Source organism: Panthera leo, chromosome B2 (genome assembly GCF_018350215.1).
Source record: "Panthera leo isolate Ple1 chromosome B2, P.leo_Ple1_pat1.1, whole genome shotgun sequence".
NCBI lineage: Eukaryota > Metazoa > Chordata > Mammalia > Carnivora > Felidae > Panthera > Panthera leo.
The window spans coordinates 145,898,940-145,917,282 of NC_056683.1; the positions used below are offsets into that span (position 1 = coordinate 145,898,940).

At 42.8% G+C, this 18,343-nt stretch overlaps 1 protein-coding gene and 1 long non-coding RNA gene across 9 annotated transcripts in view; one reads left to right on the forward strand and one right to left on the reverse strand.

The window, feature by feature from the left end:
* LOC122220585 overlaps positions 1-6,850 on the reverse strand; it is a 29,519-nt gene extending 22,669 nt beyond the window's left edge. For both annotated transcript variants that reach the window (XR_006202942.1, XR_006202941.1), the window contains exon 1: positions 6,771-6,850. This is a non-coding gene — a long non-coding RNA (uncharacterized LOC122220585). The remainder of the gene's footprint in view (positions 1-6,770) is intronic.
* Positions 6,604-18,343, forward strand: part of QKI (QKI, KH domain containing RNA binding) — a 153,337-nt gene continuing 141,597 nt past the window's right edge. For 4 of the 7 annotated variants that reach the window (XM_042940261.1, XM_042940258.1, XM_042940259.1 and 1 more), the window contains exon 1: positions 6,627-6,861. In XM_042940261.1, the coding sequence (XP_042796195.1) occupies positions 6,720-6,861 (142 nt within the window). In that variant the 5' untranslated portion in view covers positions 6,627-6,719. Of the gene's footprint in view, positions 6,862-18,343 lie in introns of all 7 variants that reach the window. The other 3 variants (XM_042940265.1, XM_042940263.1, XM_042940262.1) reach the window with 2 other exon arrangements.

The following is an 18,343-nucleotide window of genomic DNA, read 5'->3' on the forward strand; positions in this document are numbered from 1 at the left end:
CCCCTATAAAATGGGGGTAATAATTAACTCAGAGCTGCCATGTACTCAATGGGATAGTAACTGAAGTGCCTAACAGTTTGTAGAAACTCTATAAAAGTCAGTCCTCTTTTTGTCTCCCTGGTCCACTAAAAACCCTGTTTAGAAAGAATGAATATACAGAAATTATGGGGAAAATGCAACATGTAGGCTGTAAGTTAAATTTTAGTAAAGGACAGTGGCATTTGATTAAATGTCTGGGACATGAGTAGGCACTTCCCTTGCTCATAAAATATTGACTCACGTTATTTGAAACTAACACGTAAAGGGGCAGTTGGCTGGCTCAGTTGGGAGAACATGTGACTCTTGACCTTCAGGTCACAAGTTTGAGCCCCATGATGGGGGGGAGAGTTTACTCAAAAAAAAAAAAAAATTAAATTAAGGGGGCATTTAAAAAACAAAAACAAAACAAAAAAAAAAATCCTATCACATAGATTATGAATCAAACAGTATTTGTTTAATGTGTTAAAAAATCTCATTACAGAGTCATCCTGAATGAACCAGATCTTGAAGGAAAAAAAACAAAACAAAACAAAAAAAAAAACAAATCAGCAGTCCAAGGGAACACTATGGAAATTGTTTTGCAATCATAAACCCATGAATCAGTTTGAAGGTTGATCAAAACAAAATGCATTTTTAATTCACTCTCATATTCCTGTAATTAACAGATGGTTAGTTTTTAGTTAAAGTTTCTGCTTCAATGTGGAATGAACACGGAATTACATGGCACCAGCCTGCATCCTGGCTGAGAACTTTTTTCCCTCTAAAGTTTCATTTAGGGTCAAATGAGTAGAAACTCTACACCATCAGTTAACGTTTAACTGCTGTGCAGTGGTTTCAGCTAAATGTTAGTATTACGTCTGCAACTATCATGTTAGTGGTTTTAAAAAGCGGCACAATTAACAGAACAGCTGTGAGGAGCAATGCCTTTAACTTTACAAATGGTGCCTTTGCACGAGGAGATACGTAAATATGCCTCACTGAAAGGAATCCACCTTACTGTTTTGATTCATTTCTTTGTATTAAAACAATTCCCAAGGCTCTTCTCCGGGAACACTTGAGCTTGACATTTGAGGCCAACCCAAATCTGGCATCTACTGTTCTTTTTGGAAACTCCTACCCTAAAGGCCTCACACTTCCCAAGTTTTCGTCGGTACCCCCCAACCCTCCAATTTGAGATGAAACCCACCCGGAGGCCTGGAATGGTGGTGCTCATTTCCATTCCTATGGCATTTGGTCCTTAGCACTTGCTTTTGTTAGTTAACTTTTCATACGTTTGTGATATTAACTCCCAGCTTAGCCTCAGAGTTAACGACAGGTGTTTAGACAGAATAGGTACTCACATCTTTGTTGACTAAGATACACTTATTGGGGTGTCTGGGTGGCTCAGTCAGTTGAGCGTCCCACTCTTGATTTCTGTTCAGGTCATATCTTGGTTCCTGGAAGAGTGTGGAGCCTACTTGGGATCCTCTGTCTCCCTCTCTCTGGACCCCCACGCCCCCTATTCATGCGCCTGTGAGCACAAACAAGCTCCCTCTATTAAAATGAATAAAACACTTAAAAAAAAGATATTCACCCTTAAAATGTGTCATTTTCAACCTTTTAAATGGTATCTGATAAGCCAGGTCACAATTGAAAAGGATACTTGAGAAATCTACTAAGACAATAAACAAACATAATTAAGACAATAAACAAACGAAAGATTATAGGAAAGCCCCATTCCCTTGTAGGAAGATTTAAGGATTAAGATTTAAAAAAAAAATTAAAAAAAAAAAAAGCATTTGGGACAAAAGACCATCAAAGATTGGATTCTTAGGTCCTAAGAACATTTTAAGGAACTCCAAGGTGACGGAAAAAAAAAAAGTTTGGAATACTCAAATTTTCTATTTTAAATGTCAAGAATAGCAATAAGCAAATAGAGCCAATCAAATTTTAGAATGCAGAAAATATATTTCCACTCGTGATTAATTACTGATGTTAGATGTGGAAACATTCTTAGTGTCAACATATTAGATGACATAGTTTTCCCACAGAGAAAAAGCTATTATAAAGATCTTCAAGAGGAAGCTTACCCACGTGTACACGGTTAACTTGTGAATATTGGGAAGATGGTATTTTTGTAATAATGTGATTAAAGAGTCCTTCCACAGTAACTTTTAGATTTTGAGCCTTCTTGAAGTCAAGTGATGTTTCCCAACAACTTTTGTATTCTTCATTGCACTTATTACGTTCGGTAATTAATGGGGTAATATACACCTAAAATGTCTGAGGCAGGAGTGTGAGGGAGAAAAGGAAGGGGTATAGTGGGTACCTGCACATAGCACGGTTGTCTCCGGAGACATCATCCTGCATGGACCCGATGCTGCCTTATGGGACCAACTCCTCACTACTCTTTTTTTTTTTTTTTTTTTAATTTTTTAACGTTTATTTTTGAGAAAGAGAGACAGAGTGTGAATGGGGGAGGGGCAGAGAGAGAGGGAGACACAGAATCCGAAGCAGGCTCCAGGCTCTGAGCTATCAGCATAGAGCCTGATGTGGGGCTCGAACCCATGAAATGTGAGATCATGACCTGAGCCAGAGTCGGGCACCTAACTGACTGCCAACTCCTTACTATTCTTAAGAATCAGCCAACTATCTCTCCTCCCATGTTTGGCTACCACACCTAAGACGTTTGCTGGAAAGATTGAAAGGACAATATAGGTAAAGGCTTTGCACAGTTTCTGGTGCCTGACGACTACTTAATACTTTTGTGAATATTTATGTAAATATTTTTTTGAATATATTTTTAATGAGTGCCCATGTGTCCTGTGTGCTGTTTCAGGTGCTGGGAACTCCATATAGAACAAAGTAAAGCCCTTGCTCTCCTGGAGTTTACAGTGTAGGGGGAGGTGAGAGACAAATTTACCCGTAGATAGAACATGTCGGGTAGAAATAAATGCTATGAGGGGCACCTGGGTGGCTCGGTTGGTTAAGCATCCAACTTTGGCTCAGGTCATGATCTCACGGTTCAAGTTCAAGTCTCACATCAGGATCTGTGCTGATAGCTTGAGCTTGGAGCCTACTTCTGATTCTGTGTCTCCTCTCTCTGCCCCTCCCCTGATTACACTGTCTCTCTCTCAAAAACAAACATTAAAAAAAAAAATGCTATGAAGGTGGGGGAACAGAATACAGAGGGTGTGTGTGTGTGTGTGTGTGTGTGTGTGTGTACATGCATGTGCTATCTTATACAGGGTGGTAAGGGGAACCTTCTCTGATAAGACCTGAAAAAGCATGGGAGGTACGGGCTTATAGATGTGTGGGGAATGAAGGAGAGGAAACACCAAGTGCAAAATCCTGGAGTAGAAAGCATGCTTAGCTTCTTTAAGGATCATAAGGGATTCCAGGAGGAGAGCCCAGTTGCTAGGGGAAGAGAAGACACAAGGTCAGTGAGGCAGCAGGGGCCAGAGCATGTGGGGTCTTGAAGGCCTTTATAAGGTCTTTGGGTCTTTCCTCTGAGAGGGGAAACATAGAACTGTGAGCAGAGAAGTGATCTATGTATACTTGAAAGGGCAATATGTAGCAGCTATAATCAAATGCTATAACCACAATAGATGAAATATATGGGAAATAAATACTGATTATTGTTCTTTAACCCTGATCTGGGTCACCTAGGTTATAAGATCCAGGTGGGCCATAGGACATTGCGGTGTCTATCCGTCAAACATGGTGGAACGTGGTCAGAAGTTTCAACCTGACTTACTGGACAGGGTCAGTAAAAAGGTAAAGAACGTAGGCTTTAGGATAAAATATGAATGGAATTGAATCCCAGTTCCAGGGATGAAGTCTTGGGAACGTTACTTAACCTCCTTCTCCTTGGGCTTCCCCTTACATGCAACAGGGATGATAGCGTACCTAAAGTACAAGGTTGCCTTCAAGATTAAACGAGATATGTGAGATATACACATAAAGCATTTAGCGAAGGGCTTGGGAGCTTAATACACAAACTGATTAAGAAGGGGGATGAAATCTTTTACACTAGCAAATTAAATGAACAACTTAGTACCTTTTAAAATACCTATCATTTTGCTCCATACTGGAAAAGCATACATTACTTTTTAAAGAGGCAACCACTTTGATTAAATCACTGTTTCCTGCATTTATAAAATCCATCCTTTAAATGATAACTGAGTAGGTGAATATTCTATGGCTCTATTAACAGCAGTGGAAGTTGGAGAATTTGAAATATTTTCGACTTAAACCTTTTTAACTTTGTCTGCAGGGCAATTCCATTTCCTCTACCAAAGGAGCTTAATTTTAGAAACAACATTCTTTAAATGAGGACAGAAGCTACTTGCTACTCAGAGTATTTGTTTGAAATTCAGCTAGTTTCAGTACAAGTCAAACCAAAAGTGTTCCTCAGAATCTGTATGAAGCAGGATTTTGCCACAAAATCCCATTTAAATTCTTTTCAGTTAAAACACAGAAGACAGGATTAACAGATTTCAGCCACCTGTAGCTCTCACCACGGTCAGTTTGATGTTAAATTTTGTCGACATTAATTGAACTTGTCATCATAGGCTTGCAGGAAAATGCAGATGCGGATTTTGAGACTGATAACATTCTATACAACAAAGATAACTACGCTGTTGCAGTTCAGAAAATTCTTTCCCAAACAAACCTAAATGTTGGAAATCCATCATACTGCATGGAAAAGCTTCCTGTCCACAGTATCATTGTTTTTACAAGGTGGCAGGTATGTTGACTTTCCCCTTTCGAATTAGGTACGTGATCTTTACTTCATTTATTGCGGCAGCATTTTATTACTGGATGCTGATGCCATCACGAAGTACAACATCGCCCACACGACGCACGGGCCCCCTCCTTTTTCGTACAGCGCGGTGCTCGTTCCTAACTGAAGCTGGCTCTCGGAATAACGGATGCTGCAGCAAGGCAGACCCTGTCCCCAGAGGCGTGCCCCTGGGACAGGTACTGCACTGGTAGCGGCGACGCCGTCGGGGCGACGAGGGGCGCCCATGCGGGACCCACCGCTCCTCGGGCTCCCTGCCGCTGCGTGGGTCTCGAAGCCGGAGACCGCGGGGACGCCGGGGAGGCGGGGGGGGGGGGGGGTCGTCGTGTGGTGCCACCAACGACACAGCGGCAATGGCCCACCCGGAACACAACAGGGGCCCGACACCAGGGAGCGAAGATTCCGCAGCTTCTCGCCCCCGCCCAGCCACTCGGGGTCCGACGGCCGGGCCAACCCTCCCCCTACCACCGCCCCCCGCGCGCACCCGCCCAGGCCCCGGTTCGCCCCACGCAGGCGCGCGGCAGGCCACGCCCCTCCCCCTTCGCTCGCGGGGCCCGGGCAGGGGCGGAGCGACCCTCGGAAGGGGCGTGGAGACCGGACTCGACGCGCGCACGCGCTCTCAGACCTTACGGCTACGTGTCGGGCCACGTGACGCCCACCCCGAAAGTCCCCCGTGAAGCAACAGGACGTTAAAAAAAATTCTCTTTTGGGCGGGGGGTGGGGGGGAAGGGATGAAAACGGACTAGAGATGGGGGGGAAAAAAAAACAAAAAAAAACTATAGTAACGGGAGGAGAGAATGGGGCCGTGCGGCGGCGAGCGCAGCAGCCCTGGCGCGTCCCGCTGGCGATCCCTCTCACCTAAACGCCACCTCCGGACCGCGCCCGCCAGACGAGCCGGCCCGGCGGCGAAGAGCGCGAAGCGGCGCGGCCCTCGCCCCCGCCCCAGTCGAAAGCACCGCCACCCGCCGCCCTCCCCCGTCCGTCGGCCCCCCGCACCGGCCCCTCCCTCCGCTCTCGCCCGCCTCGGCGGCGACCCCGGCCCGGCGCCCAGGCCGGGCTCGCCGGGCACCGCCTCCGTCGCGCTGCCCGCCGCCGGCCCCTCAGGCTGCCCACCCCGCCGGAGGGAGACGGCGCGGCGACGGCGGCGGCGGCGGCGGCACCCGGGCCGGGGGCTGCGGGGGGCGGCGGCGGCGGCGGCGGCGGCGGGAGGAGGAGCGCGCCGGCCGGGGCCCCGCTAACGGCCGCCCTGCGCGGCCCCGCCCGCCGCCCGCCCCCGGCCCTCCCCGCGCCGCCGCCCCTCCCCCCGCGCCGCCGCCGCCGCCGCTGGCAGCGCCGCCTGAACTGAGGCGAACTCCGCCGCCAAGTGAGTGAGGAGGAGGAGGAGGAGGCGAGGAGGAGGAGGAGGAAGAGGAGGAGCGGAGTCAGAGCGCGGCGGCAGCGGCAGAGGCGGCCGCGGCGGGGACCAGCCCAGAGAGACCCCGAGCCCGCGGCAGAAGCGGCGGCGGCGGCTGAGCGGGCGCGACCAGCCGAGCGAGCGGCGGCGGCGGCGGCGGCCCGGCTCCTCCTCGTCCGGCGCCGAGCGGCCCGCGCCCGCACTCGGCCCGCGGAGACCCGCCTCCCGCCCGCCGGCGGCCTCGTGAGGGACGCGCCGAGCCGGCGGCCGAGGAGCGGCGGCGGGCCGGGAGCGCGTCGGGCCGCGGGCGGAAAGTGCCTGCGGGGGCGGGGAGAGCGCGGCGAGCGCGCGGTCCGGCCGCCCCGGCGCCCGGCGCGGGAGCGGAGCGGAGCGGGACGCCGAGTCCCGAGCGGCCGGCGGCCGGGGCTCCCCGCCCCTCCCTCCTCTCCGGCGGCGGCGGCGGCGGCGGCGGCGGCGGGCGGAGTGAGCTGCGGAGCCTGGAATATGGTCGGGGAAATGGAAACGAAGGAGAAGCCGAAGCCCACCCCAGATTACCTGATGCAGCTGATGAACGACAAGAAGCTCATGAGCAGCCTGCCCAACTTCTGCGGGATCTTCAACCACCTCGAGCGGCTGCTGGACGAAGGTGAGTCTCCTCGGCGGCCCCTCGCGGCCCGCGCCCCCGGCGGCGGCCCCTCTTCTCGGGACCCGACGCCCCGCCGGCGTGTGGGGAGGGCGGGAAGGTCGCGGCCGGCGGGGACCGTGCGCCCGGGGACGGAGAGGCCCGGGCGGGGCGCACGGAGGCGGCGCCGAGGCCGGGCTCGCGGGGCGCGGCGGGCAGGCGGGCGGGCGGGCGGGCCGGGGCCGCGGGCGCGGGCGGGACCCGCCGGCGGGACGCACACTCTCCCCTCCAACGCCCCCCCCCCCCCACCCCCGGATCCCGGACCCCGGACCCGAGAGCCCGGGCCTCGCGCCGCCGGCGCCCAAGTTGGTGGCGCTGGGGAAGGGCTGCGGGGCGAGCCCTCTCGCGCCCCCCGGCTTCCAGCCGCGCCGGCGAGCACCGCGACGGCCCGGAGCTCCGCGGGCCTGCCCGGGAGGAGCCCGGCCTCGCCCGCCCCGCGGGCGCCTGAAGGACACCGGCCCCGGGGCGCACGCAGAGGGGGCTCCTCCCGCGGAGGCCGGCGGTTCCCGAAGTGGAGGACTCAGCGGGGCTTTTGCTTTTTTGGAGTTTGTGCAGCTTGCAGATACTCGAGGGCAGTAGCGTGGGGCTCGATAATTTAGAGAAATTCCAAAGGAGACCGAAAGTACTGCTGATTTAGCCGAAGGCGAGGACAAAATGACAGCGGAAAGCACTTTTTGTCCTTTTGTTTGGGGAAGCGAGAACTGTTCGGGAGTTTAACTTCACTTCGGGCGGGGGGGGGGGGTGTGAATACGAAATAACGCGAGGACAAATCTGAACGCAGTCCCGAGTAGCAGAGAACTTCGGCGGAGAGCTTTTCCCCGAGGACGCCGCTGCCTTACTTTGTAGGACAGGAAATCAAGACGTTTGAAAGGGCGAAAATAAAAACGAGTGAAAGTTTGCGAGCAAGCTTGGTTGGTGGAGAGCTGAGGGATGCGAAGAATGACCAGAAGATTAATTCTGGCCAACTCTGGAATCTCTTTAACAAGTTTTTGTAACAATGCCCTGGACTATTAAAAATTCTAGTAGCTGTGCATTGCTGTGAACGCCTGGAGAAAAAAAAAAAAAATGACCAGCAAGAAAGTCTGCTTCGAAAATCGAGTAGCCAGGAGGTTTTTTGTTTTTTTTTTTTTGTTCTTAGAAGCATCACCGGAGGGCTGTTAAAGCTGAAAACTGTGTTTTGTAGAACTGAACAATGGATTTTGGATTTTTCACAAGAATTTTGAGATCTTTATTAAAGAAGTAGGGAAAAGGAATCTGAAGCTTAGAGAGTTGGAATGTCACTAAAGAACAAAAGACCGGAAATGTCTCCGTGATTAAAGATGGTTAAAGAAGGATCCCAGGAGATTTTGTTGTCTGGAAAGTCCAGAAACAACTTTAAAAGTCCGAAACTGTTAGGTTTTACTGCGTCCTCCGTTTTGCTCACATACGTTAAACGTAACGGCCGCAACCTTTATTGGAATAGGCTTTTAACACTGCTGAAACAGCAAGTCTGCTAATTTCACATTGCTCCAGAAAAAACTTGAGCTGTCCCTTTAAGGGGTTCTGTTTTTTTCTATTTGTGTTGGCATTTGAAAGATTGTGGAGGCAGAAAACTTTCTGGAATGTCAAAAAAAAAAAAAAAAAAATTGCTGGAACTCTTAAAGTGAGTATTTCCAAATGTGAGCGCTAAGGGGCGCCAGTTATTTTTTTTAAAGGAGAAATGTTTGGAGCAAAATGTGTAACGTACTCAATAATCTATATTAAATTTAGTGGAAATTTAAATCACAGTAGATGGTTTTATGTGTAATTTGTGGCCACACTTACTGTATGTGTAATACATAACATATTTGCAAACAATGAAAACACTTTCTTTAAAATTATGGGAACAACTTTCGTCCCATTTCAAAAATAATACGCAGCCTTGCTTTGGTATGTTTTGGTAAAATTAGAGCTTGAGTGGTATTTGTAAAAGTTTCTGTCAGGGTTATTTTCGTAAGGACTGTTGTTTAGAAAGAATCCTTCATAGACGTTAAAATGAAAATACGTCCTCACAATATTTAGGGTTAAAGTTGCATTCTCTGAATTGAAATGTTCAGTTCAATCAAATGGCACTACACTGGATTATAAAAAAACAATTGCAAATAGTTTCACTTTCCGTGCATGCTATTTAAAAACCGCTCATTTAGGTTTCTCTGGTTCTGAAAGGCTTCTCTTTTGTGTTACTACGTTCCCCTAAAATCTCTAAAAGATAATTTGGACTCCTGTTAAAAAGTTTCTAACCCTTGCCTTCAATAATTTTTAATCTCCCAAATCGAGAATTCCAATTATGTCATCTCTAACAAAGGTTTGTTTGTTCATTTCTCTGTGGTTGGAAAGAGTAACCATTGCATTTTTAAGTCTTGGAGACTACTAGCTGAGGATGATAAATTGTAATTTTTTTTTTCTTTTAGTATGGTTTACTCCATCTCTTATCTTGGTCTATCTTGAGTTTTAGTTTTATCAACTCCCCAGCATAAAGATTGCTTCTGTGTGGTAGCTGGAATGTTTAAAATGGACAGCATAATGACTAGGAAGTTTGATTGTTTTTTTATCAGACCAGTACAAACATGCAGGAAAAGGGGCTATTCCTTAGTGTGGAATAAGCAGCTTCCTGTAATTGTTAGCCTTATTATAAACTTAATTTGGCTTAAAGAAAATTGCTTTTTGAAATGCATCATATTTTTTGGGCCAGGTGATTGAATTCTGAAAATTTGTCAACTTGCTTTACCCCTTTGTGGTCTGTCGTTGTCCAAAACAAATTAATCATGATTTCAGTTTATGGTTAGGAATTACATTTTGCTTTTCCATAAGATTGGCAGAACAAAAAAAAAATTACGTAAAGCTTTAAGTTTCACGTTAGTAATTAAGGTACTGTACTTATAGTAGATGTATTTTCAGATAATTAAAAATTTCGAATGATTTTTTTCATTTTGTTTCATTTAGGAATTCTATTTCAGAATGTATTTTAAAAGTACGCTTTAAAAATTTTTGCTTGTCAGTTTGAGAATTTTTATTTGGCTAGTCACAAATTTGGGATTTATATGTGCTAGGTTTTCTTAGTTGATTAACACTTGGCCTGCTTTAGATTGAGCATTTTAGTTCCAGGTCAAGTTAACCTTTAGCCTATATTTTGACTGTGGACAATCTTTTTGGTTTTTGGATTTATTTTATGCGGGGTGGGGGTGGGGTGGGTTGTCAGACTTTGCTCCAAGTATCTTCACATGGTTGCTTTTTTTTTTTTTTTTAAAGTTGTGAATATGTTCTAGGTTAGACCACTCACATTAAGGATGTAATTTCAGTTACTGTTTCCAGTACTTAAGAATCTTTCGTTGAAGATAGAGATGATTGCACACAAAACCGAGGTCTTAAAGTCTTAAACTGCTCTCTGGAGAGAAGTTTCCAAACTGAATCCTGGGACCATCCTTGGGAAAGAGTGGTTGCTACAGCAAGTTTTTTATTTAAAAAAACAAAACTTTCTTTGTCATGAAAATGAGACTCGAGGAACAAGGGTACTTGAATGCAAATTCTGTTTTTATAAAGTATTGCAATTTAGAATTAAGACGACAAATGAGATCAGTTAGACTTAAAAATCCCAGATGGGGAAAAGGGAGAACTAGGGATTTTAAAATCACATTTTGAGTTTGTATTTTTTAGGCACATGGAGGTTGAGGCTGCTGACAGGAAAATTCAAAATGTATGGTTTACAAGTAAAGCTAGCCTAAATCTTTCGTGAATATCTGGAAAATTAGTGTGTGGCTCAGAAGAAGTGAGCAAACATGTTAGATTACATTCTCCATTACTCATTTGAAAAATGCATTTTAATTTTCTTATGTTCTTTTGGAGGGATGGTAATAGATTTTCTGACCTCAATTTTCTCTTCCTCTCCCTTAAAAATGTGGGCAAAAAATGTTTTACATTAGAACTTGCTTTACTAGTTAACATTTTTCCATGTTAATGTTTGTCTCCATTTATTATGCATTTAGTATTGAAAGTATCGTATCGTACCCTCGGTTTTCTTACACTTCAAAAATTTTTTTCCAGGGGAGAAATCTTGCTTGTCTACAAAAGCTTTGTTTCAAAAATTGTATGGCTTTTTGTTGGTATCGAGAGGATTCTTGCTATGTAAGTTTACTAAAATTTTAGGGTTTTTTTCCTGGAGCATTGTTGACAGTAATCAATATCTGAAACAAACAGATTTTACCTAAATTGAAGTAATCTGTTCTTTAGAAACAAAGATTTTGTAGTTGTATACTAGCCCTTTGAATTAATAGTGATAAGAAGGAAACTGATATTTATAATCAGTTGTTCTTTCCATTATTCTTTTTCCCCCTTACCCAGGAGGTGTCACCAGCTCTATAAGGTAATGATGGAAATGATAATTTGTATAGTAGGTCATTTATTCAACATTCATTCTCTACTTTTGAAGCTTAACTCCCCTTTAGGCAGAATATGTATTCAAGATGCATGTACATACAATGAGGCAGAAGGTGATTCCTTTTTTTCTTAACTTTATCCAATTTACATGTTTTGCAGTAAAAGCTGTACTCCCAAGGATATAATGTAATTGAATTAATAGAAATAGGTCTCTTCGCTAATCACATCTGCTAGTGTGTTTGGTATGAGACCTTTTCTTAAATGGCTTTGAGGATATCGAGTGAAAACAAGTTAATTTGGTTTTTTTAACGGTTGATGCACCTTATATTTCTGTTGTTATCCCCTCACTTGTCACTGTCCTGAAGCTGATTGTAAAGTGCATCAGTTTTCCATAAGAAAAAAAAAAATGGTTTTTGGTTTACTTTTTAAAGGGAAATCAATTCCTGTGACAAAGGACATAAAATGTAACACCCCGCCCCCCTCCCCACCACCCCAAACACACACACACACACACACACACACACACACACACACACACACACACACACACCTGCCTTTACTGGAGCATTATTCTCATGCTCTTTTTCTGAAGCCAGTGTTTAGATTTGTAAGGTTTTGTTTTATTGTTTTTTTTAATTTTTTGGCTTTGAGAGAATTATACCAGTGTGATCATAGAGATAGCTTTTTATGATCTGACTGGAATATCTTTTAATTTCTTTGAGAAATTTATTACAGTTAATACAATTTGTTCGGTTTATGATGGTGCAGTTAAAAGTAAAATTTGTCTTCCTCTGTTGGAGACGGGAAAATGCTATGCCATTTTTAAGTTTAATTCATTTGATAACTTGAGTGACAGAGTCTACTGAGCAACTTTCTGTTGCTGTTGGTATGTCAACTGTTATGAAGATATCCAAGGATCTATTTTAGGCCAAGGGATCAGGATAGAGCCGGAACCTATGCCAAGAAGTCATAATTCTATTATGTACTAACTTTTAATTCTTAATTTTTATATTTTCCAACTTTTTATGATTGACAGGATTTCATTATTTTTTCTGATCCTTCTCCTTTTTTGACATCAACATTATGTACTTTTTCCCTTCATGGGAACTTTTAGGGAACGCGTGTACCTCTTTGACAAGTTGGCGTTTCAGTTTTGGGGCCCAAAATAGCTAGGTTGTTGGATGTCCAAGTAAGATTTTTACAGCTTTTTTTCATTTAACAGAAAGCAAACATAACATTAAAGTTTTCGTAGTGAATGCATTTTGTTAGCGTGACTGTGTTATGACATTTGACTGTAGATATAACCCAGTGTGTGTTAGGTACTACTGTCTATAGAGTTTTCATCAGTCGTACTTACCATTGCAATAATATCTCTGTTTCTGCCTGTCTACCCTGTTAGAATTGGTTGAAAGTGCCCACCTCATAGCCTGGCATATTTAGACTATCAGATGTTCATGGAATTAATAAATAGGTTGACAGTGTTACCCTCTTGATTTCTATTTTCTCTAAAGTATGGGATTAAGCAAATTATATACTAATTGGTGATAGTTTTGGGCAGTTAGAAAAAAGGTACATTTTTTTTTTTTTTATTTTAATGATTTGTTTTTAGAAATCTTACAATATTGTTTGTAATACCTGTCCTCAAGAAGCTTTTATCTTAATTTTACTTTACTACCATCGGTGTGAATGAGAATTAGGAAAATAAAATTGTTTTACTGAGGCAAATAGTTTTCAGCCAGTCCTTATGCAGAGTAGATCAGTCCATAAGCAGAGAGAAGCTGTCAGTGCTCCTCTCAGCTCCTAAAAGTTTTGGCATTTATGGAATTATATAGGTAAACCCTTTTCCTTGTCAATTACCTATAAAAGTTAGTATCCAGCTGATATGTGGGTCTTGCAGTCTGTAAAACACAGTGTATGGGAAACATTCCAGGTCCCTAAGTGCTGCTTTGATGTGTTCATGATAGATAAGGACTATTTGAATGGTTTTAGTTCAGAAGAAAGCTGAGTATAAACATATATGGCAGTTACAGTAATTTAATACAGATAGCAATTTTTTAAAGCATAGGTGTTTCTTTAAGCTAATTTGAAAGTGCCGTTACTTAGAAGACTGATAAATTGAAGTTTTCAGCTAACTGAAACTTAACCCTCTTAAAAGCAGTCTACTTTTCTGCTTTAGCCTTAACAATGTTTTAAAAGTAATTCTGCCGTGAATTTTTACAGAGATAGCTTGTAGAAGATAAGTGATTTATCCAGAAATCTTATAATTAACAAGCAAATGACCGCACTTAATTTTTTTTGTCATTCGTTTCCTGAAGCAGCAACTCTAGTTTGAAATTCCAACAATCCTGTTAAGTCTAGCAAAATGAAACTTTGTTCATAATGTTGCTTTATACGTTGATTCTAACCTATATGTTTTATTAAACTAAATTTTGTGACTAATGAAATGAATCCATTTACTATAACATCTCTTTCACTGTTATTTATGATAACGCAGAATATGTCAACTTGGATGCTTTTCAAGGGTACTGAAGTGTCAGAAAAACATCAGAATGCAGTTAAATCCAGAAAGTAGTCTCATGTTGTATGGTCATAGCAATAAGGAAAGGGCTTCTGTTTGTACACGTGTAGGCGTGCATGTGGATAGAGGGAGACATACAGCGAATGTGAGCTGTCCCTGAATCCTTGAGAGTGGGCGTTGGGGACGGGGAAGATCTAGAGCATGGATGGTTTTTGAAGTAATGAAACTATCTTGCTTGGCCCCAGGATTGAAATGATTATATATCAAAAGTGGAAAAGGGTCTTATTAGCTATCCTAAGTAAACATCTTGCCTTTGGCTTTAGTGCAGGACAAGTCATTGTAAAGATTGGGCATCATTACCTGGTCAGTTGCATATTATTGGGGAACTTTTGGGTTTTAAGCTAAATTAAGTTTAAAATATGTAGAAACATCTGCATAATGTAGGTGCAGAAACTGAGGTCTAGAGAGGTGGTGACTCTTCCACATCACAAGGCAAGGTAGTAACAGGGTTGGGGCTAGACCCTCGGCTCTACCTTCTGATCTCTTTGGTGAATATGCTGCTCCATACATGGAACTGAAGAAGAAAAACCCAGAATAGTTCCATGTGCTAAGAAATTCCTGTGTTGCCTTACGTTGTGAACATGAAGAAAAAGTAAACGGGAGATTTGCTAATTCTGTGATAGGTTGGACTTGAGCAAATACCGGTCAAATTCTTGGAGCTGGAATTTTTTTTTTTTTAATGGTAAATTTTTGTGATCATTAAGAGGCTAAAAACGAGAAAGTAAAGGTGTTCAGAGGATTTCAGCTCATTTACTTTAACATCTTAGTAACCGCAGGATAGAGCCTTATTTAACTCTTTAGGTACAAATAAATCTAGTGTGTATTTAGTATTTTTGCTGCTGTTATTGTTTTTTGCAGTTATTATTTCTTATAACCACTCAAGAAGAAACCTAATATTTCTGACTGGAAGATTTAATATAAAGGTTTACTAAGCAGAAATGTACGCTTGGATCACTTTTAGATTAGCATCGGGTGGTTAATAGCATAGGTGGGCAAGTCTGAATAGGGATTGTCGGGAGGTGAATGATGTTGCTGGGTGGAAATGGGAGCCGCACTAAGTAGCCCACCTTGTTCCATTCGTGATGCCCACACCTGGAGTGTCAACTGATTCCTTCAAGTATATTCAGAAAGAAGTAGGAACCACAGCCCCTCTCTTGCTGTGTTATAGTAATCGACTTACTCTGAGAAACGTTACGTGGAAGGTGAATACGTTTTTTAAGAAGTAAAATTTCAGACCAAGTTCAAATATAAGGTATTTGGAAATTAACTGCATCTAATTCTTACTATTGCTGCTGTTACCATCATTGTGGCACAATGCTGCGGTTGTTACGACAGGTATTCAGGTGTTGACTGTATGTGTGTGCATGTATATGTGTGCATGTATACATGTGTACATGTGTGAGCCAGCATAAAGATAAAAATGAATTTGTGTTTCTGGCCATATGCTAATGAGACCATGTTGCAAGTAAGAATTCTCTGGCTAGTAGACCTGAGATCTAATCATGAGGTTGCAGTTAAGTAGTTTGGTGACCTGGGACAAGATACCAAACCTCAGATTCTTTATCTGTAAGTGGAATTATTAACTGCCCTACCAACCTCAAATCAAAATACTCGGAGACAGGAGAGTATTATATGCAGAAGAACTTTTCAGACTGTAAGGTCGCATCATCTAATTTCTGTCGATATTTTTAGGTTGTTTTTGATAGGATAGGATGGACAATGAGATAAGCAAGGCAGCATATAGAGAAAGAAGAAAAGAAAAAAGGTAACTTACCCGTATGAGTATCAGCTAGTGTTTATGTTCATGAGGACCACTCACTACTAGCATTCTGATGCTTGAGAAGTCCCTTTGAGCTAAAATAACTAATATTTTTTGAGAATTAGAACCTGACTTGGTATTAATAGGTGGTAGGCTTTAATGAGGTGAAGGGAGGGTGGAGGATGTTCTAGGAGAAGAGAAAGTGCTGTAACGTCGAAACAGTGGTGATGGGAGATTGAGAGATTTTCAGAAAGCACGTTTAGACTCATTTGGAATGGCAAATGCACGCGAAGGAGTGAGTTAAGAGCACAGCCAGCAGGCTAGGTTCGGGCTCTATTAGGATGGGCCTTGAATGCCAGGATGAAAAGCATAAATTTTATTCTTGAGTTTTGTAAGGAACCAGTGGAGGGCTTGTACTGTTTTGGGGTGTCATAATGAACTCTTTGAGGGGAACTAATAAGAGCGCAAAATAGATGAGCTTAAGGAAGTAGAAATTGGATGCATTGAGAAGGATTAAGATTTATGGTTAGGTAGCTTTTAAACAGTTAATTTTCTCAAAATACTTAATAAAAATATATTCAAGCTTTCTATATTTTAGATCTAATCTCTTTACAGTTTTTTAAAACATTTGTTTTAACTAAAAATAAACATACACAGAAATTATTTTTTCCTTGCCCTTAAGTTATTACCTTAATCCTGAGGTATTGAGAATGTGCGGGGCTCATTGGTACAGCTGTCACCCAAAATGTTGGTTACTTAGAATTAGGCTTTATATGTGAATTAAAGAGGACTGAAGAAACTCTTTGGTTTAGGGGAATCTTAGAAATTTTTATTTTATTTTATTTTTGAGAGTGCATGCATGAGTTGGGGAGGGGCAGAGGGAGAGATGAAGAGAGAGAATCCCGAGCAGGCTCCATGCCCGGCCAGAGCTCGATGAGGGGCTTGGTCCCACCACACCGCGAGATCATGACCTGAGCCGAAATGAAGAGTTGAGTCGGACACTTACTTGAGCCACCTAGGAGCCCCAGAAATTCTTGACTTGGTTTGAGTCGGAGGAAATTTTATCCAAACCTTACTCATCTAATGTTGTCAAATCTAGATGTGTTCAAAAAGGAAGATTTTTGGGAACTTCACTGTTTTCATCATCTTATTTTTATTTAATTGTTCTTATTTTTATGTTGATTGTTTTGAGCAAAGTAGAGATCTCTTGACCTGCCATCTCTGTATATTTGTGTATCTCTCTTAAAAACTAGAGTCATTTTGTATAGCAACATCGTATTGAACAAAATGGTTCAATCTTACATTTAATATGATAACCAGTCTATATTCAGATTTCCGTAGTTATCCCCAGGATATTTTTTATAACTGGCTGTCCAGACCAGAGTCTGACTCAGGATCCCGTCCTGTTCCTTGAATCCTGTTGTTATGACTTCACGCCTTTTTAATTTAGAACCATCTTTTTTTTTTAACGTTTATTTATTTTTGAGACAGAGAGAGACAGAGCATGAATGGGGGAGGGTCAGAGAGAGGGAGACACAGAATCTGAAACAGGCTCCAGGCTCTGAGCTGTCAGCACAGAGCCCGACGCGGGGCTCGAACTCACGGACCGCGAGATCATGACGTGAGCCGAAGTCGGCGGCTTAACCGACTGAGCCACCCAGGCGCCCCTAGAACCATCTCTTTTATGTCACTGCTGTAACTTCCTTATCATTGGAATTATTCCTTTCTGCCCTCTGTATCTAGCACTTGGGAGGTTAGGTTTAAAGGATCAAATAGGTTCAAGTGTATAACATCATAGGTGATGATTAGGTACTTGATTTAGCATTATGCTGGGGGTACAGTATCTGGTTCCACTATTAGTGAAACTAAAATGGAAATCTGGATTAGTGTGGTGATAAACTGATCCTCCCACTGTTGTTTGGTAAAGCTTTCCTTAACCAGGGAATATATTCCTGTTTTGAAAATAGTTCCTAATGAAAAGCCAGATAGATGCTTACTCTTCGTTAATCATTGGCAGGGTCTGGAACTAAAGTGTCGGTTTGCTAGCTGCCTCAAATGGTGACCGATGAAAAGGTTTTATTTCTAAGTAGTTGCAAAATCTCTACTGCAAAGTTTTTCTCCTTAAGAACTTTTAATAGTAAGGAAGTTATATTCCAGCAGATGGAGATATTAGTACACAAAAGACAGTGTTTAGTGATTAAAATTTGTTGAGAAATAACTTTTACCAGAATAGGAATTTTTCTCCTTTAAATTGTAAGAGAAGAGTTGCTCAGGAATCTGAGAAATAACAATTGTGAAATTTAGTATTTAGAAGTCACATGTAAATCAGTGTGATATTTCTTTAAATAACTTTTTTTTTTTTTTTTAAAGAGACCATATGTTAGTATGTTGTCTATACAGTGTGACTGGTTTAGGACATTCCATTGAGTATTGCAGTTTCTGCCTTTACACCTTAGTTGTTTGAAGGTTTTTTTGTTTTTGTTTTTGTTTTTTTTAATTTGTTTTAGAGCAGGACTGAGTCAAGTCTGGAAAAGTACTTGTATATTTTCTTTGTGATTCTAAAGTCTTCAACCAGGCTGTTGATTTGTTTACTAATGTAAATCAGAAAAAAAAAAAATCTGTGCCATAGTCTACTGTTACATGTCATACGAAGAGAAAGTTCTTTTGGGGATTATAGTTTTATTGTAGTAATAAAAAATTATCAGCAGTAAAAAGAT